Raw genomic sequence first — 22,017 nt, 5'->3', positions numbered from 1 at the left:
GCGTCTGATAAATGAATTGTCGAATTGTAAAGGTGTATAATATAAAGCAACTTCATCTGTTAGCTCCTCTATTGTCTCTTATATCTGTTATTCTAATCACTTATTTATACTGTTCAGTTCTTTTCCATTATCATTTATTTTCTTCTCGTCCTTTTTTTCTGTTCTTTTCTCTCACAAAATGTACGCTCATGCTTGAAATTCATTTAGACATAGGTGTGTTGCTAGGCAATGGTACATGAAAACAAAAGGCTCGAAAATTAAATAAAAAAATAGTCCCATTTTTGGTTGCGGTAAATTTGAGCGCTTAGGGCGTTGATGGGTATAAATGCTTCTAACTTTCTTTTACTGATTTTCTCTGCAAACTTGTAACAACGCAAAACACCAATCAACACTTATTAAGATAAAGTCATGGGCTAGTATTTGTTATGTATTTTATTTGAAGAATTTGCACCTATTACTGTTAAGGCTAAACCAGATGTGTGAGAGTTGGTGTCCACCATTTTCTGAGCCTGCAGTGTCCATTTTTCAGCAGAAACAGCAGATCAGCTTTCAATCCAGAGCGCAAAAAAACACCCTCAGTGTCAGATCAAGAAGGGGTAGGACGTCTGATGTCGACTTTGTCAACAACAATGGCGGTGGAGAAACTAATATGACTCATTTTTTTTGAGAGTACAATTTCAAAGTCTTCAGCTGCTGCTGATAGCGGACATGATTATTTTACTGTTTTAAAGTTTTCTTGGTGATATGTCTTTAAATAAAATCAAATATTGAGCCAGTGGAGCAGTTTATAACAGACCGTACGGTCACTATCCCGGGAAGCAGACGCGCCATGAGCCGACTTGATTTTGAAGTGTTTGAAGTGGAGCATCGAGTGTTCTAAATCTCCCACATAGACATCAAAAAGTCTGCATACGTGTGCAGAGGTGTGTTTTTGTAGCAGCATGTGTACCTTTAATTCAATGAAACTTCAAAAACAATCATTGCTGTCATATATTCTCAACATTGTCCTTGAAGCGGATGAACGAACAGCTAACACCAGGTGCGTTGATGCATCCATTTTTGCAAAGTGTTGTACAAAACATCTGTTTCTGGCACGAGTAAAGAAAAAAAATTCCAGACGCTGCAGAAAGATTCTGTCCTGGATCCTTCTTGAAAGTCCATACGCCCCCCCCCCCCCCCCCCCCCTTATGGTGTCCTCATCCCATCCTGGTTGTGTGCGTATACCTGTGCAGGCTACGAGCTGTGAGCCCCACTTGCCATCTTTTTTTTCTGTGATTTACATGAAATACGCTAACACTCTGAGCATGCATATTAGCATTTTCCCCATACAGAACCCATTGCACTGTGAGGGAGGGGCTGGCCCGGGTCGGCCCCCTTCTCGGCCCTACACGGCCAGCGTATTCAAAAAAAGAAAAAATTAAAGAAATGCAAATTACAAACACACTAATCATAGCTAATAACTTACGACAGATAAAACTATGTGACAAATAATAATAATAATGAATAATCAACCTTTATGTGTCTGCCACACCTTCAGGGATTGACCTAAAACTACTTGCTAACATTTTTCACTCCTTCATGGTGGATGCGTCCTTCTTTTTACTGAGGGCTCTGAGTGATGCCCTCATTTTCCTGCAAACACGGCAGGAAGAAGCACTCCAGAGAGAGAAAGATGAGCGGTTTATCGGCCAGTCGCGATTGATGTCCGTCCTGTGAAAGACCTTCCTGCCCGTTGGCCACTTTTCAACTCCACTGTTTGCCTGGCTTTGTCAAGACATAAAGTGAGAATTAACGAGTTTCTAAATGTACAACCCTGCAGGTGTTTGTGTTTGATCCTCTGTGCTGGAGAGTTCTGGTGCAGCCAGGCCTGTCAATGAATACTGAAGCGATCAATAAAATGATGATTATAAATCCTGTTTAATAGCACAGAGTGCAGGATGTGCTGAATCAGGGGTGCAGGAGAGCTGAGTTAAGGACTGAGGGTAATGAACATGGTGCACTGGGATACTGTCCAAACAGCAGATTAGATGGGAGCAGTGGTACAGTGCTTATTCAGGCAGAACTGTGAAGAACTTGGGTTAACAGTGAGTGACGTTTTAAAGAGTTGGCCAAGTGGTTTGTGTTTAACTTTAACTGAGCGTCACATTAGTCTTAGTCAGCACACAGAGTATTATTGATCTTAGAGGAACTCCAGTGACTGACAGTAAAGTTTCCAAAGTAAAAACTCTACTTGTAGGTTCTCAGCTTTATGTGAAGAGAGGCATGGATAAGTGAAGTGGACGTAGCTGCAGTAACGTCACCCATTGGTTTGTTGACGACCTTTTTGAAGCCACAGCTTTGCCATTTTTACTAAAGAATGTGCAAAACATGGATTTGGTAAAAGTGGCATCACCCTCTGGTTTCTGAAGAGAAGTCCAACAATATCAGCCGTCATATTGGAAATGCTGACTCAGCCTAACTTTGAGTCAATCTAGAATAGAAACAGGAAGAGGGGTTGAGCTGAGGCAGGTCCTAAGCCTCGACCTACCTACCTGCCAGTCAACTCAGCCATGCTCCTAATTCTGTAAATGTATACGCTACTCTTAGCCATCCTTCGTACTGTGTGAATGAATTAAGTTTCTGTCCCGGGCTTTAAACACGTTTACTTCTGCTGTAAAATGTTATATTGGTCTTAATGGGACTTCCTGGGCTAACGGAGTGCACACACAAGGATCTGCACTTTTATGCACTTTGGCATTGGTATTTGCTTGATATTAACCCTTGAGGTCTTGTTTGTTTGGAGTCAGAAGTGACCGTATTAGAGGATTCACAGTACTGGTAAAGAAACACTGTTGTTGACACTGTCACACAGCTTTGGTTAACTCATGGTGGGTGGGTTTTGGAGATTGTTAATCATTGACTGCTCTTTCTGTCAGCAGTTTGGGATTTCCCCGGCAGTCCCAGGTACACTTTGCGACAGAGTCCACCCACCGTGTCCTCAGGGGATTTCAGGGGATTTCCTCGTGACTTGGATGCTATCAACAGCAGGGAAATCGTGTGGCGATCTGCTTATCTTTTTCTTTAGTCTGTAGTGGAGTTGTGAAAAAAAAAAAAAAGATGGCAAAGTCAGTGTCTGGGTGTTCCAAGCTTCATTTAAGTGGAAAATACACAATGTTTTTCTTGAATTGTCTTTTAGAGACCCCAAGAAAAGACGCTTTCTTCTTGATATCTCAGCACCAGCAACAGTTGTGGCCAGAGGCATGGAGTCTTCAAGTGGTCCATCTGTCTGTCCATCTCATTATTGATGAGATTATGTCTCGTGGAATTTAGTACACAGTATGTCCTCTTGGACTCGAGGATGAATTCAATAGAGTCCAGTGGTAGAAAAAGTCAAAGGTACCTCAGTGTGAATTTCTTAAGAATTGGAAACATTAGTAAAACTGGCAGAAATGAATCAACGAATCAATGAATGTTATAATGACTTATTATTAATGTTCTTCCATGGGAGAGACGATGCAGTCTACTATCAATTAAATTAAATCAATTAATCTACCGCTCATGCACCTGATTTTTTTTTTCCTCTGTTGCAATAACCCTCTTCTACCAACCACATGCTCTGCAAGGACATGACAGGCCTGTAAATGATCACGGTGCGACCGCTCCTTTTAATTGTAGACCTACTCATGCCTTCAATAAGTGTGAGGGGATGTAATGTTTTCTTTCAAATACTTTCCAGTTTACTGGTTATTTTAGTTTCCCTGGGCGGCATTGTTAGCACTGCTCTAACCCTCAAAGGCCTGTTGCAAGGGTCCACTGCACACCTCTCTTCAATCTTTTCTGCACACTAGTTCTTCTACAATTACAAACCTCTCTGAAAAGAAAAAGAAAATTGCATTTGTAGCAATTACATGCAATCCTCTGTGAATGATTTGCTCTTTATGTGACTCCAGAAGCAAAATTAAAAAAAAAGATATTCAAGAAGAAGAAAGCTTCTCACCGTTTTAAAAGCATTCTTCCTGAGGACATGTTGATTTGTAAGAAATCTTTAGAGTCAGGCATTGTCATTTACCATATATGTGCATACATTCAGGTTTAGAGCAGAGCAGGTTTATCACAATGCTAAGTATGAAGGCGGCTGACAAAGCTCACTCCATCATAGCTCTCAGGGTATTTCAGAGTCACATATTTTTCCTTCAATTACAGGAACCTTACCAGACACATAGCGGTGCTTCTATTGTGTGCAACATTACAGCACAGTGTGAGATGAGATGAGCTGCAAGTCATTGCTGCAGAGCCAACCGTGTCTGCAGCCAAAAGCTGAAATGAAACCATCCAACCTATTTTTGAGGCTTTTTTTTTTTTTTTTTTTTTCATTTCCACGGTGTCTTACTTTAGCTCTTCCTCCTTTTCTTACCTCTTCTCATTTGAAAAGCAAAGTGAGTCAGAAACACTGCTCTTTCTCTTCACAAGGGAGAGAATGGTTTAGTTCATCTGGGATGTTTTAATTAAACGCTTTTAAACAGATCGTAGTGATGATGGTTTTAACATCCTCATCAGATCAGGTCTTTTTGTTTGTTTCATGATGAGAAGGAAAATCTGCAGATATTCTTTGTCTCTAAGGTTTTCAGCTTCTTCAATACTTCAATACGTTTTTTGATATCACATGTTGTTAAATACACTCTTTTGTTATGTCAAAGATCGATAGCGTACTGTAGCTTTAAAAGAAACAGACCTTCAGTTGACCTCAAGCCACCGCAATGAAGAGAGAGAGCAGCGGTGGTAATGGCAAAACACCTGTCCACGGGAGGACTTTTAGAAACAACAGAGATAAAGATAAATAAAAGGGTAAGAAAAAGAAAACAGTTCAGTTATAAATACAACGCAGTTCTGAATGCAACAGGGATAAAATACAGTTACAGAGAGATGCTATCCGTTCACTGTGCTTGTTTACATCCGGGTAGTAGAAGAGCGGAGAGCAGGTCAGTTAACTGGATCTGGATGGTTTGTAATTTGAGCTTAGCATTTGACCGGAATCAAGGCCAACGTACAGAAATATGAATCATTCTTTTAACCGACGAGTATTTTTGGTGCCAACCAGCGAGGGTGACGGCGCTTATCTGTTAAGTCGACTAAACATGCGCAGGTCCCCGGTGACAGCCGTCGTTGTTTCATCATCCAAACATTTCCATTTTTCTTCAGGGTTGTATTTTGGAATATAAAACTTACGACAACTGTGCCTCCAGGGAGCACGCGTTTCAGATCATGCCTCGTTGTTGCCTTGAATTTGTTTTTTTCTTTTTGTTTTCTGTAGTTATTCCTACCAGAGCGGAGTTTACTGTTGTGCACAGAAACACACTGCTCTAGGGTGATAAACAAAAATGTTTTCACGTTTTACATCTTCCAGCCTTACCAGCCGAGAAATGTACTACATTGTGTGTGAACGCTACAAAGGACAGGAGTGACCTCACACTTGCACGAGGGCACACTCACATATAGCAATTTAATTTAATCCTGGTTAGAGCGCCCCGCAACTGTTTACTGCATGAGTCATCACAACCGCTCAGGTAGCGCTGAGCTTTGACTTTCAATCATTTTCAGAATGACTTGAGATGTGCACTGCCGGAGTTTCTCCTCATCCATCTTTGAAGTGAATGCACAGAGTACACATCTTTAATTGTCAGCAGATGGCCGAGTGATCTTGAGAGATGTCATCCTGCATATGTGTGCGTGTTGTGTGTGTGTGTGTGTGTGTGTAGTGATTCACTTAAATAGGTCAGACAAGCAGTGGACAGCCTGCTTCTGGCTGCACTAATCTATTTATCCCATCAGTATTACAGCATGTGGACTGGATTTCCGAATTGTAGAAGGCATATCATACAGTACGTGATACAGTGCACACATTTTCCCTCCTCTGTCTGATGTCTGTCACCTGTCAGACAGGCCCCCCCCCCCCCCCCCTCCGGCTGCAAAGCTGCACGCTAACAGAGGATGTTTGATGGACGAGGGTTAATATGAAGGTAATGGGACGAAGGGCACAGTGATGTCAGTGGAAACTGGCAGGTTTGCTGCCATGTCTGAGCAAAAAAAGATCATTATTTGTGACTTTTACTATAAATTCAAGTTTCCTTATGTTCACTACCACTGATCGAGATAGTGTTGTTCATGAAATAGTGCTCAAAAATATCTTCGTTAAAGGCACAGTTTGTAAAGTCCGCCATCAGGGGGCTTTCAAACAGAACAACAGCAAAAGATGACGGGGAATCACGGGAGTTCTCTCTGCTACTCCTCCTCCTTTGTAAACTGTCTTAAAGCCAACTTGTGTTACAATATTTATTTATTTATTTATTAGCACACATATAAGAATACATCAAAATAGGATTAACAAAAACATAAAAGGTGTGTCAGAAGAGGTGAAGAAGCCAACAGACCTCACCTCTTAAGAGACAAATAAATCAACTAAGCAAATCGAATTACACAATTTCAAAACAAAGTTAAGTATGAACATACAGTAACATATACACGTATTCACACACACACACTTAGACACAATAGAACGACTGAGAATGTTAACCCTCTATCAGCTAAATGAAACAGGCATTGATCTAATAAAAATGGAGTGAATGAGAGAGTTGATGGGGAAAAAAAGAAAATTTATATTTTATTTATGCAAAAGTTTGACCTCGTGGATTAAATGTGAAGACGGTTTCCTTTTAAAAATCTCTGTAGACGAAGAACCGTTAACAACGTGTCTTTTGGAATTCCATATTTGTACCCCGCGATATCTGATGGAAAACTGACCGTGTTTGTTTTTTTTAAAAAGGAAGATGAAGATGATCAATCTGTCTGGTAGAATATGAATGAATCTGGGAATTCAGTTTTTAAAAATGCTGAAATGATGATGGTAAAGAAAAAGGTACGAACATATATTTATATATAAACACACATATCTGATGTATATTGATATCATAAACTGAAAGAATGTTTTTAGTTAACATCTTGTGCGGGGTAAAGAGAGCTGCTGAAAGTCAACTCAGTGTTTGTCCATAAATTGTTGTTTCAGCTGATATTCAGATTCCGTCCTCTGAGTACATTATTCTTTAACTTATTTCACATTTGTGTTTCTCGTCTCTTTTTTTCTCTAGGCTTCAAGTGCCCTGTGTGCTCCAAGTTTGTGTCCTCAGATGAGATGGATCTTCACCTGGTCTTGTGTTTAACCAAACCCAGAGTCACATACAACGGTAGGCAAGACAATTCTACAAATCACAGACTCTGTATAAGATATGGACGCAGTATTTGTTTGTGGACTACATGTCAATTTGTCTTTTTTTTTTTTGGTTGTCATCTTGTTTTTTTTGGGAGGGTGAAAGCTTGCATGGAGCAGGGGGTTATCAAATAAGTCACCAGATATGATTAGTGTTAGCTTAGTTAGCGAGGTGCATTGATTATTCATGATAACTGAGACATGCATAAGGATGTTAACTGAAGATTGAAGAAAACAGGTCTTCAAAGCGTACTAACTGAAGACAAAACACAATCTCTCCTGAAGTTCTTTCAGTGAAATAGCTGAACGACACATTTTTTCTTATGACAGCAACTTGATTGAAATTTAAATTCATGAACAGATATCTGCATGTGCAAGCGTACTTGATGCCTAAGAAATCATCAGTATGACCTCCAGTCAACAAACAAAGGTTTTAAAATGGTCTTCTCCTGTTGAGGAGGATAGATCTGTCTTTGCTTATTTTATGTTTATATAGTAATGTTGTTACATTGAGAGCACAGAATCACAGAAGACTAATTCCAAATCAAGAAAATCAGTCGAAAATCCATCGAAAGATAGATGCTAGACCGCTCAGGCCGACTGAAATGAGACGGACGTGTCTACAGATGATTTCCTGTTTGCGGTGTCGCCCTCACCCATTGGTTACTTTGCGCCGCCTCTGTCTCCTAGCAACCTCGACAGCTGTACTGGAACTAGCTAGCATAACTTATGACACATTACCTAACCTATTATCTTAGGGTTGTGACTTAATTGGTTGAGACACAGCTCGTCTGTAACACGCCCTGTGAGCTCTGGAAGTAACTGTGTAGCAGCAAAAGTGTCTTTTATTGTAATTTAACACTAAATGAAGATATATGATATTAAAATCTAGGGCTGCCATAATGGTAATGCATTCATTTTTATTATTTGCATTGATCCCTTTTGGCCACTGTTTCTAAGCCACCTCCCAAACAGCAGTGTCTCCCTGTAGCCTCAGTGATGGATGAGAAATAAACCCCCCTGTGCGCCTTTGAACGGCTCGCTTCGCTTCACAGACGTCTCAGTCGACGAGTCAAAAGTAGTGTTCACCTCCTGACATCAACCGTTTAGCTCTTTTCATTTCCTGTTTGATCCCTCACAAGTTCTTATTTCCTGTGGTTAAGTTGATGTTTTCAGCTTCAGTCTACCACAAGTTCCTAATATTATTTCAAAATAAAAGCAGGTTTGTATCCAAACAGGAAATAAAGCATCCTTAGCTTAAGAAAAAAAAAAAGCAAAAAGAGACTTTTTTGAAATGCAAGATAATGGAATTTCAAACATGAGTAAAATGCCATAAATAGCAAATAGGTATTGAATTTCAGTGTTTAATCAAGTATAAATCATTTGATTGCCCTAGTAAAAACAAATTCTGTAAATTTAAAATGCACTAAATAACCATCGTTAAAATCAGTAATATGCTGTATTATGGAACTTTGAGGAAAAAACAAGTGCTGCATATTACCCTCTATCCTCTAACGGTCTTATAATATTCGTAGAAATATTAATTTTTGCATTCAAAAAATGACCAACACTCTCATAAAACTAAAAAATCACAGCTTTCTGGTTATGTAACTTGAGCCTCTGTTTGCAGTCTGCTTCCCTGTGAAATCTTGTGTAATCTTCCTGTAATGTTTCCAAAACTGTAGACCAACACCGAGGATGCCTGCAGGCTGCTTCTTCTTTTATTCATCATTGATCTGTTTACTCATTTCTATTTAATGTGGCCACAACATGGGCTTATATAACTCGTAATTCTCTAACCGAATATTTGCCCTTTGCTCCTGAGACCCAACCTAAATATGGCCAGTGCATCAAGTTAGTGAAAGTCATTGAAATACTTATATACTTACTCCTCATATTGAAGTCACAAGCAGCGGGACACTCTGTCCGGTTTTATTGAACATTTGACACACTGCTGAGTTTGAATTTGCTGGTCAGTCATGAAAGGTAATATAAGTTTATGTCCCTTTGGTCTGAGCCTGAAAGTGATATCTTTATTAGACAGTCTGGCCAATATTTTATTACTAAAAGATTAGGGCCCGACTGATGATAGACTTTTTGAGCCGATACTGAAATCAAGAATTAAAGATTTTTTTAAAAATCCAATACCGATATATCAGCCGATAACTTTCTGAGATCTATGTTCAATCTGTAGACATTCAGATTCAGATATTCACATTTATTGCGTTGATCCCTCTAAAAAAAGGTATACAGTATGACGTAGACAAGATGGTCACTCGTCTGGAAAGTATCTGTGCATGTACGTGCATCACCACTCGACACTCTGGAGGATGATAATGCTTGTTGTAATCCATATAGCGCCCTCTGGTGGTGACAGCCAGAAGGAGATCTGCTAGTGTAGTGAAACGATACTGAAATGAAATGCTATTTGACTGGTAATTAAATCTATAATATCAGTGCATATCTGATCAAATACAATTAGCCAATACCAATAGCTACTGGATATGCTAATATCGGCCGATATTATCGGCTGGCTGACCAATTGGTCAGGTTCAATATAAGATCATTTCACATTTTGCACAATTCTCTCTTATAATTATATAAGATATTATAATTTTTCTAAAAATCTCTGTGGTTGTCTCGATTAGAGGACTGACAGTTCAATCCCTTGCTCCTGTAGTCTGTACGTAGTGTTCTTGGGCAAGGCATCTTACCCATAATGGCTTGGGTGGGTTGGTTGATTTGTGTGAATATGATTAGCTGAATGTTGCAAGAATGTTGCTGTGTTGCAACCGGTGGCCTGGTAGAGTTCTTTATGTTCAATGTGGGACAGTTCCTTTTTTTGTTAGTACCGAGTTGCAACCTCCAGTGTTAGAAAATAAAGAAAATAAAGCCAAAGCAGAACTGCAAAAAAAAAAATGCAGTTCAGCAAGTGTCGATTTGAGGCTTGCTGGAAATGCCCTGGAAGTCACATAAATAAAAAAAAATGTACAGCAGAAAAAACAGCCTGGTTAAGATTTATTCATAATAAGGGATGTGGCTCATCTGACTGTCGATCCATTTACAGATTACCATTTTATTCCGAACCAAAATGAAATAATATTAGACTGTGTTAGGTCTTGTAGCATCACTCATAAGCATCACCGGCAGCCATCACAAACTCTCAGCCTGGCAGTGAGTCCCTACAGTAAGACTACCGATTTGTTTCTGTGACCGAAAAGCTGGCAGTGAAGTTGCATTAGGTCAAGTGGGCACTGGGTTTGTTCAGGGCATACAAATGTTTCAAATAAAAAAAAAGATTAAAATCTCGTGCTCTGCTGAAATTATTATCCTTTCTTTTTTTTTTTTTTTTCAAAACTGATTCTGTCATTTTTAAGACAAGTCATTATAATCACCTCTTCCTGGGTTTTCCTTCCCAGCGTTGTGACCTACTTTAAACTCCCTGTCTCTGAAAAGAGAAAATGACGGCAATTAAACCTTTCCCTTGACTTGAAACATCAAAGAAAATGAACACAGTCAGAAAGATGACTGCACCCCTGGCTGGTTCGTGCCACGTCTGTAATTGAGAAAATTAAACAAGCTTACACTTATACGTGAATGCTTTCCCTTTGGCCGTTTTAGTTCCTCTTTGGGTTGGCACCGTTTCCTCACTGATTTACCGTCTGTGAGTCATGTGATGAACGTGGTCAGATCACTTCCCTACAGTATGGAGACCACAGGTCAGCAGGGCATTGTCAGCCTTCTTGCAGAAATCACCTTAAAAACTCCTGATATTTATTTATGTGTGAACGCAAACAGCTGAATGTTTCACTCGGTCTTCACCTGGAGTTTCTCCTGCCAGACCCCCCCGAGTATTTTTTCCGCAGGAAGTCCGACTGAGCTGATGTTAGAACGCAGCGGGATATTCTCCAGAGAATTCACCTCGAGCCAATGGGAGGGGTTTTATCCTGTGACCGGAGTCAGCGCATACACTGTATGCATAAGACCGCTAGGATCTCCGTGCACATAATTGAACGGCTGCATTATGTCTGTTCATCAGTATGTGATTCTGTTGAACCACACAGCATTGATATGAAGGCAAATATTCTCATTATGGCGTCGTGTAACAGACCTTGATGTTTCGGCTGCGACTTCTGCATTGCTCTTTTATTAATTATCTAGATATTTCCAGGAGTGCATAATGTGAAAACGGCTTAAGGCACAAGTTACTTTGTCTAAGATTGTCAGATTTTAAAAATGAAAGGGGTTGTCTTTGTGGAAATCTTTCAGTTTTGTCATGTTTTTCAATCAAAACTTCTGGCCTTAGCGATGTCATACCATCCAGGAAATGTCTTTGTCCTAGTAGTAGCATGCGAGACTGAGCAATGACTCAACAATTTCTCTGGCTTCTAAGAAATTCGAGAGACAATATCATGACTAACCTCCAATAGGGAAGCGAAGATTGGAGTTTGTGTGAACATGAAAAACATCTTGATGGAGAAAGGCAGCACGCGCCATTCCTCACCCAATTTGCCTCTGACAATCATCTGATGACTGACACAGCATCAACAAATGATACGGCTGAGGACCAGCATGGTAGAGGTGAACATTCCCCAGATTTCTCCATCATGACAGTGATTTGTGTGGTCTGCCCTTCTTTAATAGTGTCTATTTTCACACACATAAAGTACACACTCAAACACACTCATAAACCTCTGGCCTCTAAATATATCCCCCGCTGGTCCATGACACACAGGCGCTCACACAGCAGCTGTTCTGTGTGCATGACATCACAGCCCTCCCTGCGCGCGCGTGTGTTGTCCTAGAACTGTATTACCGAGGCCTGAGATCTTTTCATGACCTCGTTTCTGATTTACAACCAGCGGTGAAACAGACCGACGACACTGTCAGAGCCAAGTTGTTCATTCCCCGTTCGACGAGCCTCGACATGATAAGAGGACTCCAGGCTCAGAGGTCAAGCTGCGGCTCTTTGATGCACTTCCTCCTGCCTGATTCCTCATCATTCAGACAGAGTCAACACAGAGGGTCAAGGGTCAGTGGGTTGTCTGGCTTTTTTTTTATCAGGGTGGTCAAATTGGTTTAAACAAAGAACTGCACTCATTACTTTCAGACTGAATGCACAGATAGGCTGTGATCATATACACATTCAATAATTCCCAATTAAGAGCTGGAAACCTTATAGTACAAAGGTGAAGTCAATACCAAAAGCAATTCAAATGTCCATAAACATTCATTCTCACAGGACACTAAGCCTATAAGCGTTGAGATTCTCCTGACATCCTGAGACTGCGTCAGAAATGAACAATTCAAACTGCGTTTAAACAAAACAAGCATTTGTCATTTGCCAGCTCTAACTTTCCAACAGGCCTGACAAAACATCGGTACTTAAGTCTGAGAATTTTTTTTTTTTTTCAGAAGGTGAGTTAAGTGAGAAGCAGGGGCTCTTTAATAATCTTCTTTCTTTGGAGCCTTTAGGAAAAAGCTAAAGACCCAGCTCTTTCATGAATACCTACTGACTTAATGATGATGGTCTCCATATTATTGATGATGATGATGGTAGTGACGATGGTTTTTGTTTGATAACGACGACTTATAAGATGGTTTCTATACTGATTAGAGCTCTCAAGAACTGCCCTCAGTGTTGTGCTTTGCCTCTGGTCACTTCCTGTCAGCACCTGTGTGTCCAATCAGACTCAAAGCTGATCGTTTGCTCTTACTGACATTGTTCTCTTTTTTCTAGATCCTTGCTTGTGTTGTTCTTACTCTCTGATGTACATCACTTTGGATAAAAGCGTCTGCTGAGTGAATTGTAGAATTGTAGAAGCAAATTACAGGGATTTGGTTTGGTGCGCTTTGGCGCCCACCAAAGGTCTCTGAGCGCTCCTGCACTGCCATAAAACACACAGGGTGTTGAAATATCCAGCTTGGCGTCAGACTTGTCGAGACATCATTTAGGGACCATATAAGTAAGACTGCAAATAACGCCTGCCATCACTGATGTACAGTTTGGTGCTCACACAGTGGCGTGGAGAGCTTTGTAAGTTTTAGATGTCGACATTTGACAAGTCAACAAGAAGTCTAGTTCAGCTGGTTCATTTGTTGCGATATATGTGACCAGACAGAAGCGATGCGATGCAACACGAGAAGCTCTCAGATGAAGAAAAGTTGGAGACCCTTAAGACCCCATTCATCCTTTATCTATGCCGCTTATCCTGTTCAGGGTCGTGGGTTGGTGGAACCAATCCCAGCTCTGATTGTGCGTAAGGCGGGGCTACAGGTCAAATGTCAATCACAGGGCTGACTTACAGAGACAGACATCGATTGAAGTGCCAGGGTGAAGGGAATATTCCTGTGCTGTGACATATCAACAGAAAGACAATGGACTCCATAGAACCCACGGTCAAAGTTGCGTGAGTATGGCGAGCCAATGATTAGCTTCGCTTTCGATCGGACAGAAGCATAATGAGGGTCTTTATAGAATACTCTGTCATACATTGAAGTCCCAATGAAACGGATCTTCAAGCATGTGCCACGCCGCGCCGTATTTTAAACTGAAACGGGAGAAGCAATCACAGCGTAGAAGGTGGAACATTTGATAGGATGGTTAGCTTGACGAAGCTTTTTAATTGGTCGAAAAATAGTGGTGGTAAAAAATGGTAAACGCCTTTGTGTGCAGGACGAGTTGTCCGACATTTCAAATGCCTTACACAGAGGAAAAATACAGTTATTCTTTTTTTTTTTAAATGTATTTGGCAGATAAATGAACATTTAACAAAATGTATTTTTTTGGGGCCTGACTGGAATTTTTGTTACCGTTATGGATAAAAAAAATCAGATACCGATATGTTGGCCGATATCATTCTTAGTTCTATCTTTGGTCTCTCTCTCATGAGATAGATAGATATTATGTGATCCCTCAAATACAGTTATCAAACACTTATACAAAAGATATACAGTCAAATGATGTAGACTAGATGCTCACTCAACTGGAGAGTGAATCCCCGGTTGACACTCTGGAGGATGATAATGCTTGTTGTAATCCATATAGCGCCCTCTGCTGGTGATAGTTAGAAAGAGAACGGCTAGTGTAATACAAATAAACTAAAATGAAATGCTATATGACTGGTGAATAAATCTAGTAATATCGGCGCATTTCTGCGATAAAATTAGCCGATACCCATAGTCAATGGATATGCTAACATCGGTTATCCGATTAATCGGTCGGGCTCTAGTATTTTTCCTTTCATGGGGACTTTAAGGTTTAAAAGTTATAGTAACATGCTAAACAATCAAATAGCAAAAAAAGCAACACGGAGAAATAATTCACCTAAAATTGTGTGATTGTATTGTTGCGCAATTTAACGTGCAGAGACACCGGAAAAGTAGTCCAACCACTAACGCCTTTATTTGACTTTCTGTCAGACGTGATGGAGAGATTTGATTCCCTCTCAGGATGTAAACAGGCCCAGCGTGGCGTGTTGAGTCGTAATGTAGGCATCTGAAACACACGTTTTATTATCAAAGCAAACATGTGCACCATAAATCAGGGTTACTATCTTCTCTCTGACTGTATGAATGACCGGCTCAGCTGCACTGTCAGTACACTAAAGATGTTTCCCCCCCCCCCTCAGCTGAGCTGGATGTCATGTGCCACAGCCCATAATAACTGGCTTTTCCAGGCCTATGTGGGTTAATCCACTGTTACGTAAGGCCAGCTCTAATGACTCTGTGTGTTTTGCTGCAGGTGATGGGTTTAATGGTTTGCATGCTGATTTCCACCTTAGAGTCGGACCAATGCTATGCAAGAATAGATGGAAACCCCACACACACACACACACACACACACACACACACCACACTGTCTGTGACAGAGGTTGGCTGAGGTGAAGAATTCCTTGTGGCCATTCAACCCAGTCTGAGTGTATTTATACCCCCATACAACAACACTGACCCTAAAAAAAACCTTACAGCAGAAACTTACAGAAGTTGTTTTCACACATACACACTCGTGAAAATGTGTAGACAATTTCAGACAGGCTGCCCCTGAAATCTTCCTGGGTTGCCCGTTCACACATGCACCTCACGACGGGAGACTCTCCCTGTTGGACAGGGGCGAGGAAGGGATGGGTGGATGGGGGTGTTGTTCACAGAATGGTGAACAAAGCATCCGATGGTCTGATGATTAAACAAAGAGTGGCGAAGTAAAAACTGTACAATGAACACAGTGAAACAATGAAGCAGTTTAATTAAAAAAAAAACACAATGGAGGAATTGGGGCTGGCTGCTTCGGTGCCCTCTGAGGGTCTCTGGGTGCAACTGCAATGTTGTTAAACAAACATAATGTTTTGACATAGTCAGCCCCATGTCGGACTTCCAGCCTTCTGTTTTCGCAAAGCTCTCAGCACCATGTAAAAAACCTTTCCGATATTTACTCAAGTCCGGCTTCTTGCTCGATCTTGCAAAAGTTACATTGTGCTAAAAACAAGCGACTGTGGCTCTCTGTGGAAATCGGATGGATGGCAAAAAAAGATGAAGGGTGGTATCTTTTGTGGTTTTGGCTGATGGTGATTATTTCCCCCGTTACTCTCCGTCATTTTGATCTATGATCCGGCGCTTTGCATTGTGGGAAACAGGTCTAATGCAGACTATAGATTTTTCTGAATCAGTACGATAGTTTTTTGGGGTTTTTTTCGGCATCCTGCAGAACTCGTATTAGTTCCCATACTGCATACTGCATTTTTGCTAAATCAGTACGTAACACTAGTATAGTAAGCGGTTTTGAAAACAGACCTTGATTACGATCTAAGCTCCCTCATGGTGTCAGAGGATAAAAGACATGACGTGACTTATACAGGTGTTAGGCCTGACCAGGATCAGAGGCGGGATGCAGAGGGATCTGTTTCTTTACATTTTATTTGTCAGTTCAGCTGAACACTTTGTATTTCAGTAATGAATGAATGATTGTTTTGCTGCATTGCTGAAAAATTCATTTGTGTTGCATGTACATGTAGTGCAAACACGTAGCACTGTAAATACTAAATCTGAACACACACAAAAAATCTTCACTTGTTTCTACACAGCTGTATGCATTTGGCTTCATGGTGCGTAAACACACATGTTGGGAGTGTTTTGACTTTGAATGTATCATATCAGTGTTTGTTCGATGCCGAGTTTCATTTCTCACTTTGTGGAGTTTTGACTGAATAGTTAACAATCTTCAGTTTTTAGAAATTAAGCCACAGTTTTATCTGAAATGTGTTTAAAGATTTTTAGAAACACTGTAATATGACCGGGCCTCTCATCCCTCCTGATAACTGTCGTGTGTTTGCTGTCTCACAGAGGACGTCCTGACTAAGGATGCTGGAGAATGTGCGATCTGCCTGGAGGATCTGGCACAGGGAGACACCATCGCTCGCCTGCCATGCCTCTGCATCTACCACAAAGGGTACGAACAGATCTCTGTTTGGGAACATGGTGCATCAGTTTCATATTCATACCCTCGATATGAGAGGGTGAATGTAGTAGAGCAGAACTCCTTCAGTGTTAAACTAAAAATGATTGTTGAGTAAGGTACAGGTGTGGTGTCATTTTTAATGTTTTGATAGTTTGAAAAACAGTACCGCAAAGTGTTTTTTTTTAGGGTGTAGGGGTAGACAACAACAGTTTGATACTTTGATACCTTTTAATGCCACATTTTAAATGATACAATCTTTGTTTTTTAATGATCACTAGCTTTGAACAGTACTGGAGCTTTACAAAAACAACAGATCTTTAGTCGTGTTTTAAACCAAACTTGCCGCGACTGAGAGAGAGCAGCGGTGGTCCAATAAATGTTTAATAAATGTTTAAAGATGTTTGCATGGCCCATCTTGTAGACTGACCTGATAAATCCTCGATTTTACATTTTTACAAATCGGCCCCCTGATTTAGATTCTTCTGCATCATTCTGAACACTTACTTGAAATTCTACCCAGAGTGTAATCTAATCGAGCTGTGGATCTGTTCTCTGTTACTGAAACAGACCGCTGGTAGCCGCTGTCCATTAGAGAAATCCTCAAACTGAGCCGAGCTGAGCCTGGCCGAGCTCACAGGTCATCAAACAGGTCGACCTCGAGTAGCTGGACGCGTCTGTAAAAAAAACAAAAAACAAGAACTTAAACAAACCTTGACGTGATAGAGTTTGATGTTCTGTGTTGGAGAACATCTGCAGCTTGTGTTAAACAATGCTTCTCTTTTGGTCTGGAGAAAGATGAAGACAGTCAGGAGATCAAGACTGTCACTTTATTTTAACTTTACTGCAAAATAAGAAGAATAAACATTAATATGTTGAATTTAAATTCAAAGTGATCACCCTTCTTTACCACTAGGTGGCACAATATCCCCAGAAACCAGCGTCCTGATGATTTTCTGATCACTCTGCTGTAACTCATCTTCTTCTCTTCTTCTTCTTTGATTTTATTTTCAGCTGTATCGATGAGTGGTTTGAAGTCAACCGATCATGTCCAGAGCATCCATCAGATTAAAGCTTTTTTTTGCACAGGTAAAGTGTTTTTTTTTTGTTTTAAGATATAATCTGTGGAATATTTCGACTGTGTTTTTTGTTCAGTGTCCTTCTGCAGGGTTGAGTTTATCTTTATTTGAAGTCTTGATCATTTCACATTAGCATTTTTTTTCTAAATTTGCGATGTTGTGTAAAATGCAAATAAAAGCAGAATGTGATGATTACTCGCAGAACTTTGAAACCTTCCAGGAAACAGAGAATTGCACAAAGACTATGGAAGTGATTATGGAACATTGTACACCCATTATGAATTGAATGCCTACGAAACATTAATTTAAAAGAAAAATCTGAGCAGGTTTTACCTCTAATGCATCACTTTTAATGTTTTAACAACACTTTGTAAGTACTCTGGGAACTGAGGAGTACGGTGGCCGGTAGGGGTCACACGCTCACACGTTTAGAAAAATGCAACAAATACACAGCTTGTCTGAACACAGGTTTGTTGTTATTAGGAAAGTCAATAGACTCGATTATATTCATGGCTGTGTTCATTATGGATTACATAGACCTCATTATGAAGAAAGACGATGATGAAAAATAATAAATATTTGACTTAAATCAAGGGAGGAACAATATGACTTAATGATTGATCTCTAAAGTGAAATAATACAGGTAAGAGCAGCAGTGGTGAGTTCACTTCCTCTTGAAAAAGCAGGTAAATTTCAGTTTTCTGAGGGCTGGTTTTTACTGCCCCATAGTTAAACGACAAAGAACGAAGAAGAATGAACGGAGCTCAAAAAGTCTGGAAAGTGGAATCGTTGAACTTCTGAATTTACTAAAATGAAAAAATGTGTGTGAACGCCACCTGCTGGTTTCTCTGCAGGTACTCTGGAATGAGAGCGACCTACAATCGGAAGTGTGGATCCACGAGACTGCTGGACACTGTGACCACTGTGATCAGTTCAACCCACTAATGTAGTACCACAGTGTGCCAAATCTCATTTAAGCAATCTTCAGGGAAACAGACTTTTGTGTTTTTGTTTGAGTTGCACATTCACGCTCAGTCTGAGACTGGAACGGACTGACCTCCGCCTCGCGGGACACGGTGATGGGCGGGGGCCACTGGACAGCCGATATCAGCTGATTGTACACCTGGGACACTGGAGGAGGTGGATGTGGTCCTAGAGGTGGGGGGGGGGGGCATGTGGAGGGGGGGGGGGGGTGATGTGTGGATGGCACCCTCCCCTCTCTGACTCTGCCCCATGCCTCCTTCTCAGCATCAGTGTCTACCAGTGCCTTGTTGTTGTTGTTGTTGTTGTTGTGACGCCCCGGCCACAGCAGTGCGGGGGACAGAGGAGTCCAGACTGTCAGCAGAGCCAGCCGGTCCACTGAGCCGACCTAACAGGACCATCAAACCACTACTGCCATCCTACCAGAGCAGGAGAAACAAGCCAGAGACAGACTGCAGCGCGAGGATCCGTCTGCACCTGCAGCTCGGGAACCTTTTTCAGAAACGAAGCTGCTGAAATTATGGTGCCAATCAACTGTGAAAACTGTCACACACACGCACACACACACACACACACACACACACACACACACACTTCATGAGTGCTTTTTAATCATATTCCAAGGAATAATGGTCCTCAGGTACAAAAACCTGTCCCCATTTGTTGAAAAGGATCCCAGCAGAGTTTGGCTGCCTCCATGATAAACACATGTTTGTTCAGTTTTTTTTTTGTTAAAACAGGAACATTTTCTTGATTTAATTAAAGGGGTAGTTCAGATTTTTTGAAGTGGGCTTGTATGAGGTACTTGTTAATAGTAAGTGTAATAGCCACAGGAGAGCGCGGTCAGTATAAACATACATGGGTAAACATACTGTGCAGGACAGGTTGAGTCATTATGCAATAAGAAAAAAATTACAAGCTGAAAAATCGTTTTGAGAACAAATCTCCTTTCAACTTTTCGAGTTAATTTGTGAAAGTTAGAAGAGCGTCATTAAAGTACGGGCGTTCAGTACGTCAGGGAGGTTCAGGCGTATGTGAGCTGAGTTTACAAACCTCTACCAGCAGGTAACTCACCACCTCCTCTTGTCTTCCACAGAAGTGTTCTCCTCTCTCTCTCTTTTGGACCGGCTGAGTGGTCCCTCTGCAGACGTTTTTCCCTCTGTGTACTCAGAGTCCATCAGAATACCCTCATGTATCCATGGTAACCATCACGTCATAGTCACGCTGTAAAAAGAGGTGGAGGGCAGAGCAGGCCGTGCGTGAATGAGGACGGCGGTGGTTATGAGGAGGACACCGTCCGATGGCGGCAATACTTACATCCTCAGTAGGCCTTTTTCTGACTGCAGGAACTTCTTCACAGTTCAAGGGACTGTTGGAACCCTCCTCCTTTTTTTTACTGATTCTGCACTGCAGGAACTATGTACTATTTTATTTCCTAGAACCCCGTTTAGAGGAGCCTTTTTTAGCTCCTTAGAGTAGGTATTATGGCGGTGTGAATGCAGACAGAAAAAAAGTTCCCATGGTGTGTTGCCACAGTAAAGTGTTAAAAACAGCACAGCGCTCCCGTTTAATAGAACATCTTTGGTCCTGTGGTCGCAGCCTATCACAAGCTTGTGTTATTGATGGGGGGGGGGGGGAAACATGAGCTTGGGCTTGCTTGTCTGGACCCCGGTTCCTTAGCTTTCTGAACAATATAGTTGAATAGTCCCTCCTGCCCTAGTGGAGAGTTTCTCTTCAAAAAGTCCCCAGAACTGTTTGGTCAGGAAAACAGCTCAAGACTTCTCGGTTGTTTTTTTCTGAAAACGAGCTGAATTACGTGATTACAAATGGCCCAGTCTGCATACAGCCTAGCTTCCATGCCTGCCCACAGGTCCGTCTCTCACTCAAGGAGCCGTGCTGACCAGCGTCTACGTCATCTGAAACAAATACCTCATACAACCCAAACCCACTTAACCAAATCCAAACTCTCCTCTTGAAATAGTCTTCATGTTGTAACAGGATGTTTTTCATGTTGGAGATTCTCCTCAAAGCATCTTTTAAAGTTGATTTTAAAGAGACACCTGATATTTGTGTAATGACATATTGTTCTGATATAACTCAAAAAGGTGACGTGTTATTATAACAGTGTAACGTCGTGGGTGTTTAGCAATAACAAGAATTATATGAGAACATGAAAAATGTTATTTTATGACATGAAATGTTTTTAATGTCAAACAAGTGAGATGAAAAGAGGAACTATTCTTAGGTTTTTGTCCATTTTGCTTCTTTTTTTTTAAAGCTGTTAAATAGCTGCTGTTGTTTTTATAATGTCTGTCATCATTTGAATAGGCCATGTATTAATTATAGCGTTGATCATTCTTCAGTTGCTGCAGAGATGATGGAACTGGTTCCCACGTTGAAGAAAAGAAAAAATAGTCTTTGAAATTCACACTTTTTGCTGTTTCTCTCTTCTTTTGTAATGCAGAAAAGTAAAGACATTTCAGCGGATCGTTTGAGTCAGTGTGTTGCTTCTTTGACGTGTTTAAAAACAGATCCTCTGCTCAAAATCAGAACCAATGAAATGCTTCCGATCCAGAGCCAGAATAAAGCACCCTAAACCAATATGGGACGCACAAAGAAAGACTTACCAATATGGAGGTAGGTCAAGTAAATTATGCACTGATGTGACTAGAGACAAAAGGAAGTCAATATGCTGGTTTCTCAAAAGAATAACCTTAAGATAATATTTAATGTGTTCAAATATGAATGGTATTACCGTAAAACATCTATTACTAGCCCAGGCTTTTATCTACTTAAGTCCAGGAAATGACCCGGCCTTTACTTGGGGGCAGGCGTCAATACAAGACGGACTTTTCATTTACATCAAACAGAACTGGTGCGCAGCAAAGAGGAGGAACACTATGACGTTGTAAATTTGCACCATAAAGAAATTCTTTAAACATTGGCTGGTCCTAACTTCACATGGACACTTTACAAGGCAGCTGGCAGGACAAAGTCTGGGCTCACCCTGAGGAGTTTTTTTTTTTGCAGTGGGGAATATCGTAATAGATTACCAGAGGTAGTTAAAGTGTTTTATTTGATTATGAATGCAACCAAACTTTTATCACAGAAGGATCCCTTGCAGAGATTGACCATTTTGAAAGAGTAAGATGTTTTTTTTTTCTAACCAGGAACTTCTGTTGCATTGCTCTCTACAAGGCTGCCACACTCCATTCACAAAAACAGAACTTCCACTGTAAACTACACATTACCCTTGTGGTAGCTCC

The 22,017-nt window shown here is 40.8% G+C and overlaps 2 protein-coding genes across 2 annotated transcripts in view; one reads left to right on the top strand and one right to left on the bottom strand.

Annotated features, from left to right (window-relative positions):
• znrf2b (zinc and ring finger 2b) overlaps positions 1–21,238 on the top strand; it is a 35,361-nt gene extending 14,123 nt beyond the window's left edge. Inside the window, exons 2-5 of the mRNA XM_061049635.1 lie at positions 7,122–7,217; positions 16,580–16,685; positions 17,706–17,780; positions 18,625–21,238. Of these exons, the coding sequence (XP_060905618.1) occupies positions 7,122–7,217; positions 16,580–16,685; positions 17,706–17,763 (260 nt within the window). The 3' untranslated portion in view covers positions 17,764–17,780; positions 18,625–21,238. The remainder of the gene's footprint in view (positions 1–7,121; positions 7,218–16,579; positions 16,686–17,705; positions 17,781–18,624) is intronic.
• Positions 1–22,017, bottom strand: part of nod1 (nucleotide-binding oligomerization domain containing 1) — a 475,392-nt gene that overhangs the window by 440,142 nt on the left and 13,233 nt on the right. The window lies entirely within an intron of this gene.

This window comes from Labrus mixtus, chromosome 11 (assembly GCF_963584025.1).
Source record: "Labrus mixtus chromosome 11, fLabMix1.1, whole genome shotgun sequence".
NCBI classification, from domain to species: Eukaryota; Metazoa; Chordata; class Actinopteri; order Labriformes; family Labridae; genus Labrus; species Labrus mixtus.
Note: the sequence above shows the minus strand (reverse complement) of the source record. Positions and strands in the feature narration are given on the sequence as shown.